The following is a 12,708-nucleotide window of genomic DNA, read 5'->3' as shown; positions in this document are numbered from 1 at the left end:
TCTTTTTCTTTTCCTTTTGGTTTTTTGAGACAGTGTTTCTCTGTGTAGTCCTGGCTGTCCTAAACTCACTTTGTAGACCAGGCTAGCATCAAACTCAGCGTTCAGCCTGCCTCTGCCTCCCAAGTGCTGGGATTAAAGGTAGCCATTTTCCTACAAATTATGATTACATTTTTTTAGCTGAATAATATTCCATTTTATATGTATGAAAAATTCTTTATCCATTATCTATTAATAGACAGTTAAGGGGCTGGAGAAATGGCTCAGAGGTTAAGAACATTGGTTGTTCTTCCAAACGTCCTGAGTTGCATTTCCAGAAACCACATGATGGCTCACAACCATCTATAATGAGATTCGGTGCCCTCTTCTGGTGTGCAGGCATATATGCCGGCAGAATGCTGTATAAATAATAAATAAATAAATAAATAAAATTTTTGAAAAAATAGACAATTAGGTTGATTCCAGTTCTTTGGTCTGGTCGATAAAGCACAAATAAACATGGGTGTAACTATTTCTAGAGTGGAGTATGGCATTCCTCTGGTATATTCCCTGGAGTGAAAGATCTAGGTCTAATGTTAGCTCTATCTTTAATATTTTAATAATCTTCAATCTGATATCCATTTGAATGTGTTAATTTATACCCCCCCACACCCCCTGACAATGAATAGGACTTCCTTTCTCTCCACATCCTCTCTGACATTTGTTGCCAAATTAGTTACTGACAGCCATTCTGATTACAGTGAGACAGCATATCAAAGTATTATCAAGTTGTGTTTCTCTGATGTCATTTTAGGGATTTTGCAATATTTATTGGCCATTTGTCTTTCTGTCTTTGCAAGGTGTCTATTCAGATCCTTTGACCATTTTTTGATTGGCAAGTTTATTTCCTTGGTATTTAATTTCTGTAATTCTTGGTAAATTCCCTATCCAGGGTGTTGCTGATACAGCTTCTCTCCCATTCTTAAGTGTCTGTGTGTTCTGCTGCTTGTTTCCTTTGATGTACAGGAACTTCTTATTCTCATATAGCCCCATCCTTTGATAATTGGGGTTACTTCCTGTGCTTCCGTGTAAGGATGGCAGTTACAGACAGGACTGATTCAGTGTCAGTATTTTAGCATCACCTTCACATAAAGCATTTCAAAGCATGTGTCCTCATCACAAGTTGTCCTATTGAGACTGTGGGGCTTCAACACAGCATTCATAACAGATAGGTAAGTTTGTCCAGAGCTTATATGTATGTTTTGTTCCGTGCATATGCTGTGAGACTATTGTGTCATTCTGTTCTCATAGAGATACAACATTCATTATAGAGTGTAACTGTTAGAAATTATCTTTTTGAGTAATTGTCTTTGCTCATCTACATCCCGTCTTCTTATATCCAGCAAAGCACTCTTCCCAGCAGCAGGTGGTCAATCTGTGCATTTTGTTTCAGGATCTGTTGACTTTTGGGGATGTGGCTGTGGACTTCCCTCAGGAGGAGTGGGAATGCCTGAACTCTACTCAGAGGGCTCTGTACATTGATGTGATGTTGGAGAATTATAGCAACCTGGTCTCTGTTGGTAAGAAGATGTTGCTTGTAGAATTCCTCTCTGTTAAGCTGTGTAAAAACAACATGAGACTAGGCAAACTTTGATAGATGAAAAGAACTTTCTCATGATATTTGATTTTTTTCTTTTTTTCTATTTTCCAATTTAGATGTGTCATGCATCTTTCATTTTGTTTCCAAAATATATTTAGAAACTTTATATTATATAATATTTATCACCATATCTTTCAGATCTATGTCTATCATTGTAATTGCATGGTTTTAATTGTAAGAAAAACTCAATATATACAAACAAAAAATTCTCTTAATATGTTGAAGATTCTGACAGGAAATAGCAGTCAGGAATTCATTCCTAGATTCCTCTACATTGTGTTCTCTTCATGTGCTGAGCAGAGTGCTGACCTAGATATCTGTATTCTTTCTAAAAATCTAGCATGGGTTGTGAGATACCTCACAGAACACCTGGGTTATTGTTCAAGTGTAGACCTGGTCACCTGTCTGGAGTGAATGAGATTGCCCTGGAATGTGGGGAAGAGAGTGCAGCCATGGCCATGGTGGGCTAGTGAATGAATAGGACAACAGTAAAGGCTTCAAGGGGAGGAGAAAGCAAGAGCTGAAAATGCTATTGCTGTATTCAATTCTGCATGAAAGGATTCCTGATCATTTAGCTTCGTACAGTGTCCTTGCCCCAGGATGCATCCTGGCTGTTTTAACTGTTAGAAAACATTGTCCTTATCACATCTGAATTATGGTGACTGAATACTAGTAAAAAATGAAATTCTACCCAACTATGCTGACATCAGCTTGGAATAAGTTTTAAAAATTTTGAGTCTAATGTGAGTCCATGAAGTAGCACTGTTCTGTAATTCACTTCCTTGCATGTATGACTTCATGTTACATCCATCATTTTCCTCCCATTGGAGAATACAGAGATACCCTTCCGGAAATTCATCTAAAAAATGAGTGTACAGAGTAGACTTGAGAGTAAAGCCTATAAGGAAAGTTAAGAAACACAGCGGTGTGTGAAGCTCAGACAAAGGAGGAAAGAAATAAGCAATAGTGGCCCATTACAGCCTTGCCTCAAATGATCAAGACTCTAGACTCTATATTTTTGATAGGATATCTGGCCAAATACTTACTTTGTTACTCTTACTTTTGAAGAATCTAGTGTGGTATTTTTAGAAAAAAAAACACTTTGATACTTTTAAGTAAGCCTTTATATATTAAGAGGGATTTGCATCTTCTGAACTATACTCATCATTGCTGTACATTAATGACTACCAACACTGTGAACATGGGAGCTCATTAAACTTATCAACAATTTCCTAAGAGAGTCATGAATTCTAACTATAATCAGTCAGTGAGCCTATCCCAAAGCTAAATACTGATTCCTCAACTATTTGATCCATCTTGAGCCATTAGACATTTTCTGTAAGGATGAGATATCTATTGCGAATCCTAGACCCTTGAAGGCTGTCAGGCTGCTTTAATGACATACATAAAGTTACAGTAAAAAACATGTCTAAGTAGTGGCTGGCTGACTTACTTTAAGAGGGATCTCAGGGAGACAGTCATTTATCAAATCCTTAATCTTGGAGGAATTCTTACTAATCTGTCTTGTACTGATTTTCAGAGAACTATTGCATATGTGATACTGTCCATCAACCTGTGAAGACTGAAAGAGAGCCTTGTCACTGTCATAAGCTTGGGAAAATGCTTCGTGAACCCTCCAACTGTACACCTTATAAAGGAAGCAAAAGTACAGAAAACTCTAATAACTATACATGCAGTAATCACAGGAATGCCACTATTGATTCTTCAAACCCAGATAGACACAAAAGCATGGACACTGGGGAAGAACCTTGCACATCTAAAGACTGTGAGACTTCTTTAAATTTGTGTTCCAATATTAGTCAAGATCAGAGACTCTGCACTGAAGAGAAAGAGCACAGACAGGAAGAATGTGATGACCGTTTCAGCTCTGTATACAGTCTCATGCAACAAACAATCTACCTTGAAGAAAAACCACACCAGTGTGGGAAATGTGGAAAATGTTTCAGTACTTCCTCAAGGCTCATTAAACATCAAAGAATTCATACTGGAAAGAAACCTTATAAGTGCAACATTTGTGGTAAGTCTTATAACCAGTGCGCAAATCTGAAAATACATCAAAGATTTCATACCGGGGAGAAACCTTACAAATGCAAAGAATGTGGAAAGTCATTTCGTCAGTCCTCAGTACTTAAAAGCCATCAGAAAACGCATACTGGAGAGAAGCCTTACAAATGTAAGGAATGTGACAAGTCCTTTGCCCACTATTCCAGTTTCAGGACACACCAAAAAATCCATACTAATGAGGAACATTGTACTTGTCCAGAATGTGGCAGGAACTTTCATCAGCTTTCACACTTTAGAAAACATTACAGACTCCATACTGGAGAGAAGCCTTACAAATGCAATGAGTGTGACAGATCCTTCACCCACTATTCATCATTAAAATGGCATCAGAAAACTCATTCTCCAGAGACATATTACAAATGCAAAGAATGTGGTAAGTCTTTTATTGAATTATCCCACCTTAAAAGACATTACAGAATCCATACTGGCGAAAAGCCTTACAAATGTGAGGTATGTGACAAAGCCTTTACTGTGAACTCAACTCTTAAAACACACCAGAAAATTCATACTGGAGAGAAACCTTACAAATGTAAGGAATGTGACAAATGTTTTTCTCATAACTCACATCTTAGAAGACATCAGATTGTTCATACAGGAGAGAGTCCATACAGATGTAAGGAATGCGATAAATCTTTTCCTGAGTGCTCAGCTCTTAGAGAACACGAGAAAATTCATTCTGGAGAGAAAACTTACAAATGTGGAGAATGTGACAAATCCTTTACCCAACGTTCATATCTTAGAAGTCATCGTCAGAGAGTTCACATTGGAGAGAGACCGTATGTATGTGATGAATGCGGCAAATCTTTTACTACTTGCTCAACTCTGAGAAAACATCAGAAAATTCATACTGGAGAGAAACCTTACAAATGCATGGATTGTGACAAATCCTTTATCCATAACTCACATCTTAGAACACATCAGAGAGTTCATAGTGGAGAGAGACCTTACACTTGTAAGGAATGTGACAAATCTTTTACTAGGTGCTCCTACCTTAGAGCACATCAGAAAACTCATACTGGAGAGAAGCCTTACAAATGCAAAAACTGTGACATGTCTTTTCTCCGGATTTCTAGTCTTAAGATACACCAGAAAATCCATACTGGAGAGAAACCTTACAAATGCCAAGACTGTGATGTATCATTTAACCAGATTTCAAATCTCAAAAGACATCAGAAACTTCACACTGGAGAGAAACCTTACAAATGTGGAAAATGTGGCAAATCCTTTACTCATAATTCAAATCTTAGGACACATCAGAGGGTTCACACTGGAGAGAAACCTTACAGATGTCTGGAATGTGACAAATGTTTCACCAGGTGCTCCTATCTTAGAGCACATCAGAAAATTCATACTGGAGAGAAACCTTACAAATGTATGGAATGTGACAAGTCCTTTATCCACCTGTCAAATCTTAGAAGACATCAGAGAGTTCATACTGGAGAGAATCATACTGTTGTAAATAATGTGACATAGCATTTATCTGGTATTCTATCTGTTTACAAATCCCAACAGTGTGCATAATAGAAACATAAAGAGAAGAGACTTGTGAAAACCTTTAGTGGAGTTTTTAAAATAAAATTTTGCAAATGTAATTATGTGAAAAGCTCTCCTCTCCCTCCCTCCTTCCCCTCCCTATCTTCCACCCCATCTCTCTATCTCTCTCTTCCTGTCTCAGAGCGAGAACGAGAGCGAGAGCGAGAGAGCGAGAGAGAGAGAGAGATAGAGAGAATGTGTGTGTGTGTGTGTGTGTGTGTGTAGGTGGTAGGAGATGCCTGGTGCCTGTGGAGGCTGGATGGGGTATCAGATCCCCTGAAGCTAGAGTTAAAGACAGTTGTGTGTGTTGGGATTTAAACACCAATCATCTGTAAGAGCAGATAGTGATTTTATCCACTAAGCCATCTCTTTAGGCCCTGGAGAAAGCTATAATAAAAACATTTATCTTGTTCAATACCCAAAAATTCATAATTCCACTCAAGATGCTGCAGACCTTTAATCATAGCACTCAGGAGGCAAAGATAATATCTCTGTGAATCCCAGGCCATCTTCATATACATAGTGAGTTCCAGGACAGCCAGAATGACATATACCCTGTCTCAAAAATAATAATAATAATAATGACAAAATGTAATAAAATTCAAAATATGACAATGACCTCTAATTGTTCTGTCCATTACAAAGTTAATACTTTTGAAAAGCCATATAAGTGTATATCATGTATAATCTCCATACCTTGCTGTTTAATGGAAATACCACTCACTAAATGCATGAAAATTGGAAAACCTAAGTAATGAAATTGCTGACATTAAAAAAAATCATAAGCTGGGAGTGGTGGCAGTCCCATCACTTGGGAGGCAGAGGCAGGCAAAGCTCTGCGTTTGGGGCCAGCCTGGTCTACATCTTGAGTTCCAGAACAGCCAAGGCTACATAGAGAAACCTCGTCTTGAATCAGCAGCCGGTTCAGTCAAGGGTATTATTGAGCCTCTGAACCTCTGTTCCCCATGGGAGAAGTTCAGGGTGCTAGATGTCTGTGACTCCCAAACCCCTGGGAAGTGTAGCCATGATAGAGAGGAGAGGTTTCTTCTGAACCTTCCCTATTGTTCAGTCTGAGAAGTCTCCAAGACTATGTTTTGGGTAGAAGCCCTTTATGCTCACCTGATTTACTGAGCTGCGCCACTGCTGTAGGCTGCCACACAGAACCTCTGTTCCCCAGGGAGTTCGTGCTATTTCTCATCAGAGGAGCACAGGCTGTGAGGGGGGAGCTTGGTGTTCCTCGTTTGTTCCCTTCAGTCCATTCCTCAGCCTCTCTTCCTCTGTCCTCTAGACACGGCAGATGCTGTGCACCGCCATCTTGTCCCTCTAGAAAGTCTGTCTTGAAAACAACAACAACAAATCATCATGAGATAAAACACACACATACACACAATACTTTAATATAAAGTCTCATCTTTCATACTAGACTCAAACTTTACAAGTAGCAAGAATGTAAGAAAATGTAAAGAAATCAATAAACTGTATGTGTGACATCACAGGCATGCTCACAGTTTAGAAATCCCCAAGGGTGCTGGGATTAAAGGCACTGATTGCATATGGCTTTAATCCCAGCACTCTGGAGACACAAGTAGGTGGATCTCATGAGTTCAAAGTCAGCCTTGTCAAGAAAAATCCTTGAGGACATGCAGAAACTAATTTTGAACTACTGAAGAAAAATTGGGAAGTATTTGCATCATACTATTAAAATTAAATGATATAGCTACCATTAACTGTCAGCCCACTGTTAAAGTTATTTTTATAAAACTGTGTTTCTCAGTTTCTCTTCACTTGACTACCACACAAATAATTGAGACTCCACCATATTGTTTTAATGATCTTCACAGCACAATAACTCAGCAGTAATTACTCTATTCTTAACCCTGTAAACTAATCTGTCTTCCTTCCAGGTTGCATCCTAGTGATACTTGCACTTTGTAGCTCTTCTGCTCCAGCTCCTCTCTCCTGATGTTTCCTGGACGTCTCCAGTGTCTGAATCCCCTACTGGCTCTTCTCACACCTCCTTCCCTGGATGGCAGGACGACCATCCCTATTCTCTATGCTGCTCAGCTATTGGCTGTGAGCTGCTTTATAGGCATACCAGTGGACAATTGGGAGCACTTCTTACACAACGTCGAGACTGGAGATTTTCAGAACAAGGATTTCAACCAGATACAGGGGGTACAGAAATCAGCGTTTGAATTACACAATAACCTACACTCCACCCTCATGGAGGTAAAGGTGAATCTGAGACATCCCTCAACCACGATGAAATCATGATACCCCAATGTTACCCAGTTGCTTGTTCTTAGTACTTTCTCAACAGTTATGAGGCTCTGCATCACCTACCTCCTGATGCAACAGGAGGCCTCTTTTATCAAGCTAGAGGGTAGCAAACTGATATTTATCAACATTAACATTTTAATGTCAGATTAACATCATGATCATTGACAAAACATCAGTAGGTTCTGACCTTGCACCTATACTTTCCAAGCCTTGTTTTATTTTGGCCATGGCATGAATTCCTCTCTATGAGGAAGACCTCAAATCCAATTAAAAGAGGGCTTGGTTTGAACATCTCATTTGAGTTGACCTTTCAGCAACCCCTCTCTTCACTACTACTCAACTTCTGCCCCAAGTATTCCTACTCTCTAATTTCATATCATCTGTATTCTTCTATTGATCCTCTATTCCTGCATCTTCCCTTTACTGGTCCATTGCTAGCTTCCTATCTTCTACATACAGTCTTACTTAAACAAAACACAAATTTTGAAGCTTAAGACCAACATATGAGAGAAAATATACAATGTTTGACTGTTGAGGGCTAGTGTTCTCCTGCCTCAAACATATGCAATCAGTAAGGACTGCTGGCACCGTCAGACAAGATGAGCTGCACAGAAGATCACAAAGTTCTTGAAATTTACATTCATCCATGCTAACTTCCATGTTACATGTGGAGACCTGGGGAATTTGCATTCCCAGATAACTTTTGGATATTATCATTAATATTAACAGCAATATTAAGAGCAAGGACATCTTGGCGGTTGAGAGCCAAGAAATATCACAAAGTTACAACTGGCAACAAAGGTCAAACAAGAGATTCACTGGGGAGAGACAGAGACTGGTGGTCGACCCTAAGAGGGAAGAGTGGCAGCAGAGGGTTGAGTGGAGGGTGAATTTTTTTATAATGTTTTTGGAGCCTGTTCAGTCACCTAGTGGAAAAGTACACCAGGGCAGGAATTATTACTTAGTGATTAAAGCTGGAACATTGTTTGGCTATCAACACCGAGTCAGGGAGAGTGGATTTCCAAGAGCCAAAGTTTCAGGGCACACCTTGGGCAGGATGGTTTTTCACTGGCCTATAACCCTACAGGAATGCCTACAGATTGAACTGAATCCAAAATATTTTTTTGCAAGTTCCACAGGTATGGTTTCGAAAATTAACATTTAAACGTAAACTTTTAATCTACTATTAATTTTCCATCTGAGACACAGCATTCTGAAAACGGTCTTAGAATCCCAGAACTCTTGGAAGTAGCAATAGATGGATCTCAGTGAGTTCGAGGGCAGCCTGATCTACATAGTGGGTTCCAGCAAAGCCAGAGCTAAGTGGTCCACCTAGTTGGGGATGGGAGAGGCAAGAGGCAGAGGGAGAGAAAGAGGGAGATGAGCAGAGAGCATTATAAACCAGGGGATGGTGGCATACATCTTTAATCCTAGCACTAGGTAGGCACAGGCAGGTGGACCTTTGAGTTCAATGCCCGCCTGATCTACAGTGTGAGTTTCGGGACAGCCAGAGCTACACTGGGAAAACTTGTTTTGAAAAAGAACAACAACATCAACAAAATCCTGAAAAACAAAAATAAATAAATAAATAAATAAATAAATAAAATATAAAAGAAAAAGCTTTATACTATAGGACAATATTAGAAAGCATTTTCTGAATAACTATGAACACTCATCTATATCAGAGAAAAGTCTGCAATAGTCTTTTGTCTCCTTGGTTCAAGAAAAGCACTCTGCCCATGGACACGTGACCAGACTGTAGTTTTGATTCTTATGTTTGCTTTGCTTGAGACCTGAACTCACTATGTTGCCTGTCTGCCCCAGAACTCACCATGTAGACCAGACTGGACTAGAACACACAGAGTTCCACTACTTCTTTCTCTCCCTAGTGTTAGGATTAAAGGTGCACACCAAAACCAGCCATTCAGATTGTTGAAAATCGCTGGTATGATTGTGGACTTCTCTGAGGAGGGGGGCAATGCCTGGGCCCTGCTGAGGGGACTTTGGACAGATCTGGATGGCGCAGAATTATATCAATGCTGTTTCTACAAGTGAGAATAGTTTGCTTGCAGTCTTTCTTGATCCTTGGCCTTTGTTGTTGTTGTTTTGTTTTGTTTTTTAATTACTCTACTCTTCAAGTGTGTGAGTTTGTGTGAATGAGTCTAACTTCTCACAAAGTAAAGTGAAATCCTCGAGGAACAAAGGAAACTTTCTTTTTTTTATATTTATTTTTTTATTTTTTTATTAATTTATTCGTATTACATCTAGGTTGTTAGTCCTTCCCCTGTTTCCTCCCATTCTTCCCTCCCTCCCACTTCCCCCTTCTCCCCTCCCCTATGTCTGTGATTGAGGGACACCTCCTCCCCCATATATGCTCTTAGGATATCAAGTCTCTTCTTGGTAACTTGCTTTCCCTCCTCTGAGTGCCGCCAGGCCTCCCCATCCAGGGGGCGTGGTCAGAAAAGGGGCACCAGAGTTCATGTGAGAATCAGATCTCACTCTCTACTCAACGGTGGAGAATATCATGTTCGTCGGCTAGGTCTTGGTAGGGGTTTGAAGCTTACTGCCTATTTCTCCTTGGCTGGTGCCTTAGTTTGAGGAGGACCCCAGGACCCAGATCTGCCTGTCATAAAGTTCTTCTTGTAGGTTTCCAGGACCCTGTGGGTCCTACTATTTCCCCATTCTTCCATGCCACTCTCGCCTAAAGTCTCAATAGGGTGTCCTCTCCTCTGACCACTTCAAAGGAAACTTTCATGAAATCTTCTTTCTTTGTGTGTGTCACTTTGGGAGTGTAAGGCTTCCGTCATTTTTAGTCCATGATTATTCAGAACCTCATAGATGTTCTCATCCCAATCATTCAGTTTCATTGTTGGCTTTGAGTTTTGACTGAGCAGTGATCACACATGGGATTCCAGTTATGCTAAATGAAAATGAATTTAAAATATTCTCAGTATTCTGACACTGCATGGCCGCTGGGTAATCATTGTAGAATCCTCCCTTTATCTACTGAGCACAGGACTGTGTTAGAAATCCAGATGCTTTCTGAAGAGTCTCTTTGTCCTGTGCAGGGCTCACTGACCACCCAGACCTGCTCAGCTGTGGAGCAGAACAGAGTGGCCTGGAAGATGGAGGAGGAGACAGGAGCAAAGGATCCAGGTATGCTGGAGGGACTGATGAAGGGATGACAAGAGGTTTAAGTGAATGGAGAGTGGGACATGAAATCAGTTTTACCACATTCTCTTTCACTAGAAATAGTTGTGGACACCTCCACTGAGATAAATCTCAGGATCCTGTTGTATGTATGAGAAGACTTTCTAGAGAAGAATTGATAATAGAAGGCAAATAAAATCCTATTTGACTGTGCATGTGATGTCATTATTGCATATAGATCAATGATCATGTCTTCATACCAATATTAAATAGTATTCATTCCTATAAAACTTATTGCCTCTAGTTTTGTTTATTGTTTTTAGAATTTTGGAGCTTTTGGTATTCTAGCACATTCACTAGCCTTTAGTGTTAATCTCTCCATTCCTGAAAATCATGCCAACAGAGTTTTGATAAGAATCAGGAACTGAACCAGTTGCAGAGGCAAATGCCTGTAATCCTAGCACTCAGAAAGACAGAGGCAGGAGGATCACTGTAAGCACGAAGCCAGCCTGCTCTATAAAGCAAGTCTAGGACACCAAAGCTACACAGAGAAACTGTGCCTCAAAAAACAAAAACAAAAACAAACAAAAAAATCAGGAACTGGACTGGAGAGATGGCTTAGTGGTTAAGAGTTTTTGGCTGCTCTTCCAAAGGTCCTGAGTTTAATTACTAGCAACCACATGATGGCTCACAACCATCTACAATGAGATATGGTGCCCTCTTCTAGTATGCAGGCACACATGCAGGCAAACACTGTATATGTAATAAATAAATCTTTTTAAAAAAATAAATAACTTTATTTGCAGACTGTAAAGCTCCATCTATCCTGTCTTGTCATGGATGTCTCCTACTGTCTGTTGTCATGCGAATTCCTAGTAGTTTTCATTGCTTTAATTGTAATATACTTGAAATGAACATGAAGCAAGGTGCCAGTTTTAACACGTCTCATGTATTCTGTCTGCTGTTGATGTCTGCATTCTGATTTTGATCCAGGACTGTTAGTAAAAAACAAAATCCCAAAGACTCGATCTTACCTTTAAAGACTCAGAAACCATATGCAGAGGTGAAAGCATGCTAGTTGAGAGAGGCAGAGAGAGCATGAACACCTCTTTACTCAGCCAGTGTCCCAGGGAGGGAAAAAGAACCCCAAAGCCAAAAGCCCTGTCTTCTTCTCTGTGATGTCTTAAGCACCTTTCTCTCAGTGTTCTTCCTTTCTGTTTAATCCCTGTCAGCTGGTTACTTCCATTGCCTCTTGCCCTAAGGTTAACTTTATTAACACCTGTTTACAAAAAGCTTTTGGATTTAAGTTGTATGCTAGGGTTAAGCCACACTATAATTACCTATTTATAATAAATAGAAAGTTCTTGAATTAAAGGTATCTGCCAGGGCTGAGCCACTTCAGAACTAGAAACAAGTTTTTGCAGTTTACAAGGCATCAAATGTCCCGCAACATTGAACTTTCTAATCTAATGGACCCCCCCTTTTTTTTTCATGTTTTGTTTCTTTTTTTTTTTTTTAAAGATTGATTTATTTATTATTATGTACACAGTGTTCTGCCTGCACATACACCTGCAGGCCAGAAGAGGGCACCAGATCACATTTTAGATGCCTGTGGGCCATCATGTGGTTGCTGGGAACTGAACTCATGACCTCTGGAAGAGCAGTCAGTGCCCTTAACCTCTGAGCCATCTCTCCAGCCCCATGTTTTGTTTCTTTGTTTTAGTTTTCGGTTGTTTGAGACAGGGTTTCTCTGTGTAGCCTTGGCTGTCCTTGAATTCAGGACCAGGCTGGGCTTGACCTTACAGATCTGCTTGCCTTTGCTTCCCAAGTATTGGGATTAAAGGCATTCACCACTTCCACCTGGCCTAATACATCATTTTATCATTAGCTAATACTCTTTGTTTTGTATTTTGATACTTTTGTCTTGATTGTTCTGTCACCTTTTTCCAGGCTTTTTATTTTATTTTATTAATTTATTCATATTACATCTCAATGGTTATCCCATCCCTTGTATCCTCCCGTTA

General features: G+C 39.8%; 1 protein-coding gene across 10 annotated transcripts in view; it reads left to right on the top strand.

Annotated features, from left to right (window-relative positions):
* LOC311592011 (uncharacterized protein) overlaps window positions 1–5,313 on the top strand; it is a 107,608-nt gene extending 102,295 nt beyond the window's left edge. For 8 of the 10 annotated variants that reach the window (XM_084771926.1, XM_084771928.1, XM_084771927.1 and 5 more), the window contains 2 exons: window positions 1,430–1,556; window positions 3,177–5,313. In XM_084771926.1, the coding sequence (XP_084628052.1) occupies window positions 1,430–1,556; window positions 3,177–5,194 (2,145 nt within the window). In that variant the 3' untranslated portion in view covers window positions 5,195–5,313. The remainder of the gene's footprint in view (window positions 1–1,429; window positions 1,557–3,176) is intronic. The other 2 variants (XM_084771925.1, XM_084771930.1) reach the window with 1 other exon arrangement.
* Window positions 5,314–12,708: the final 7,395 nt, after the last annotated feature.

This window comes from Acomys minous (genome assembly GCF_964271855.1).
Source record: "Acomys minous genome assembly, chromosome: 2".
In the NCBI taxonomy this organism is placed as follows: Eukaryota; Metazoa; Chordata; class Mammalia; order Rodentia; family Muridae; genus Acomys; species Acomys minous.
The sequence above is the reverse complement of the archived record's forward strand: the minus strand, read 5'-3'. Positions and strand labels throughout refer to the sequence as shown.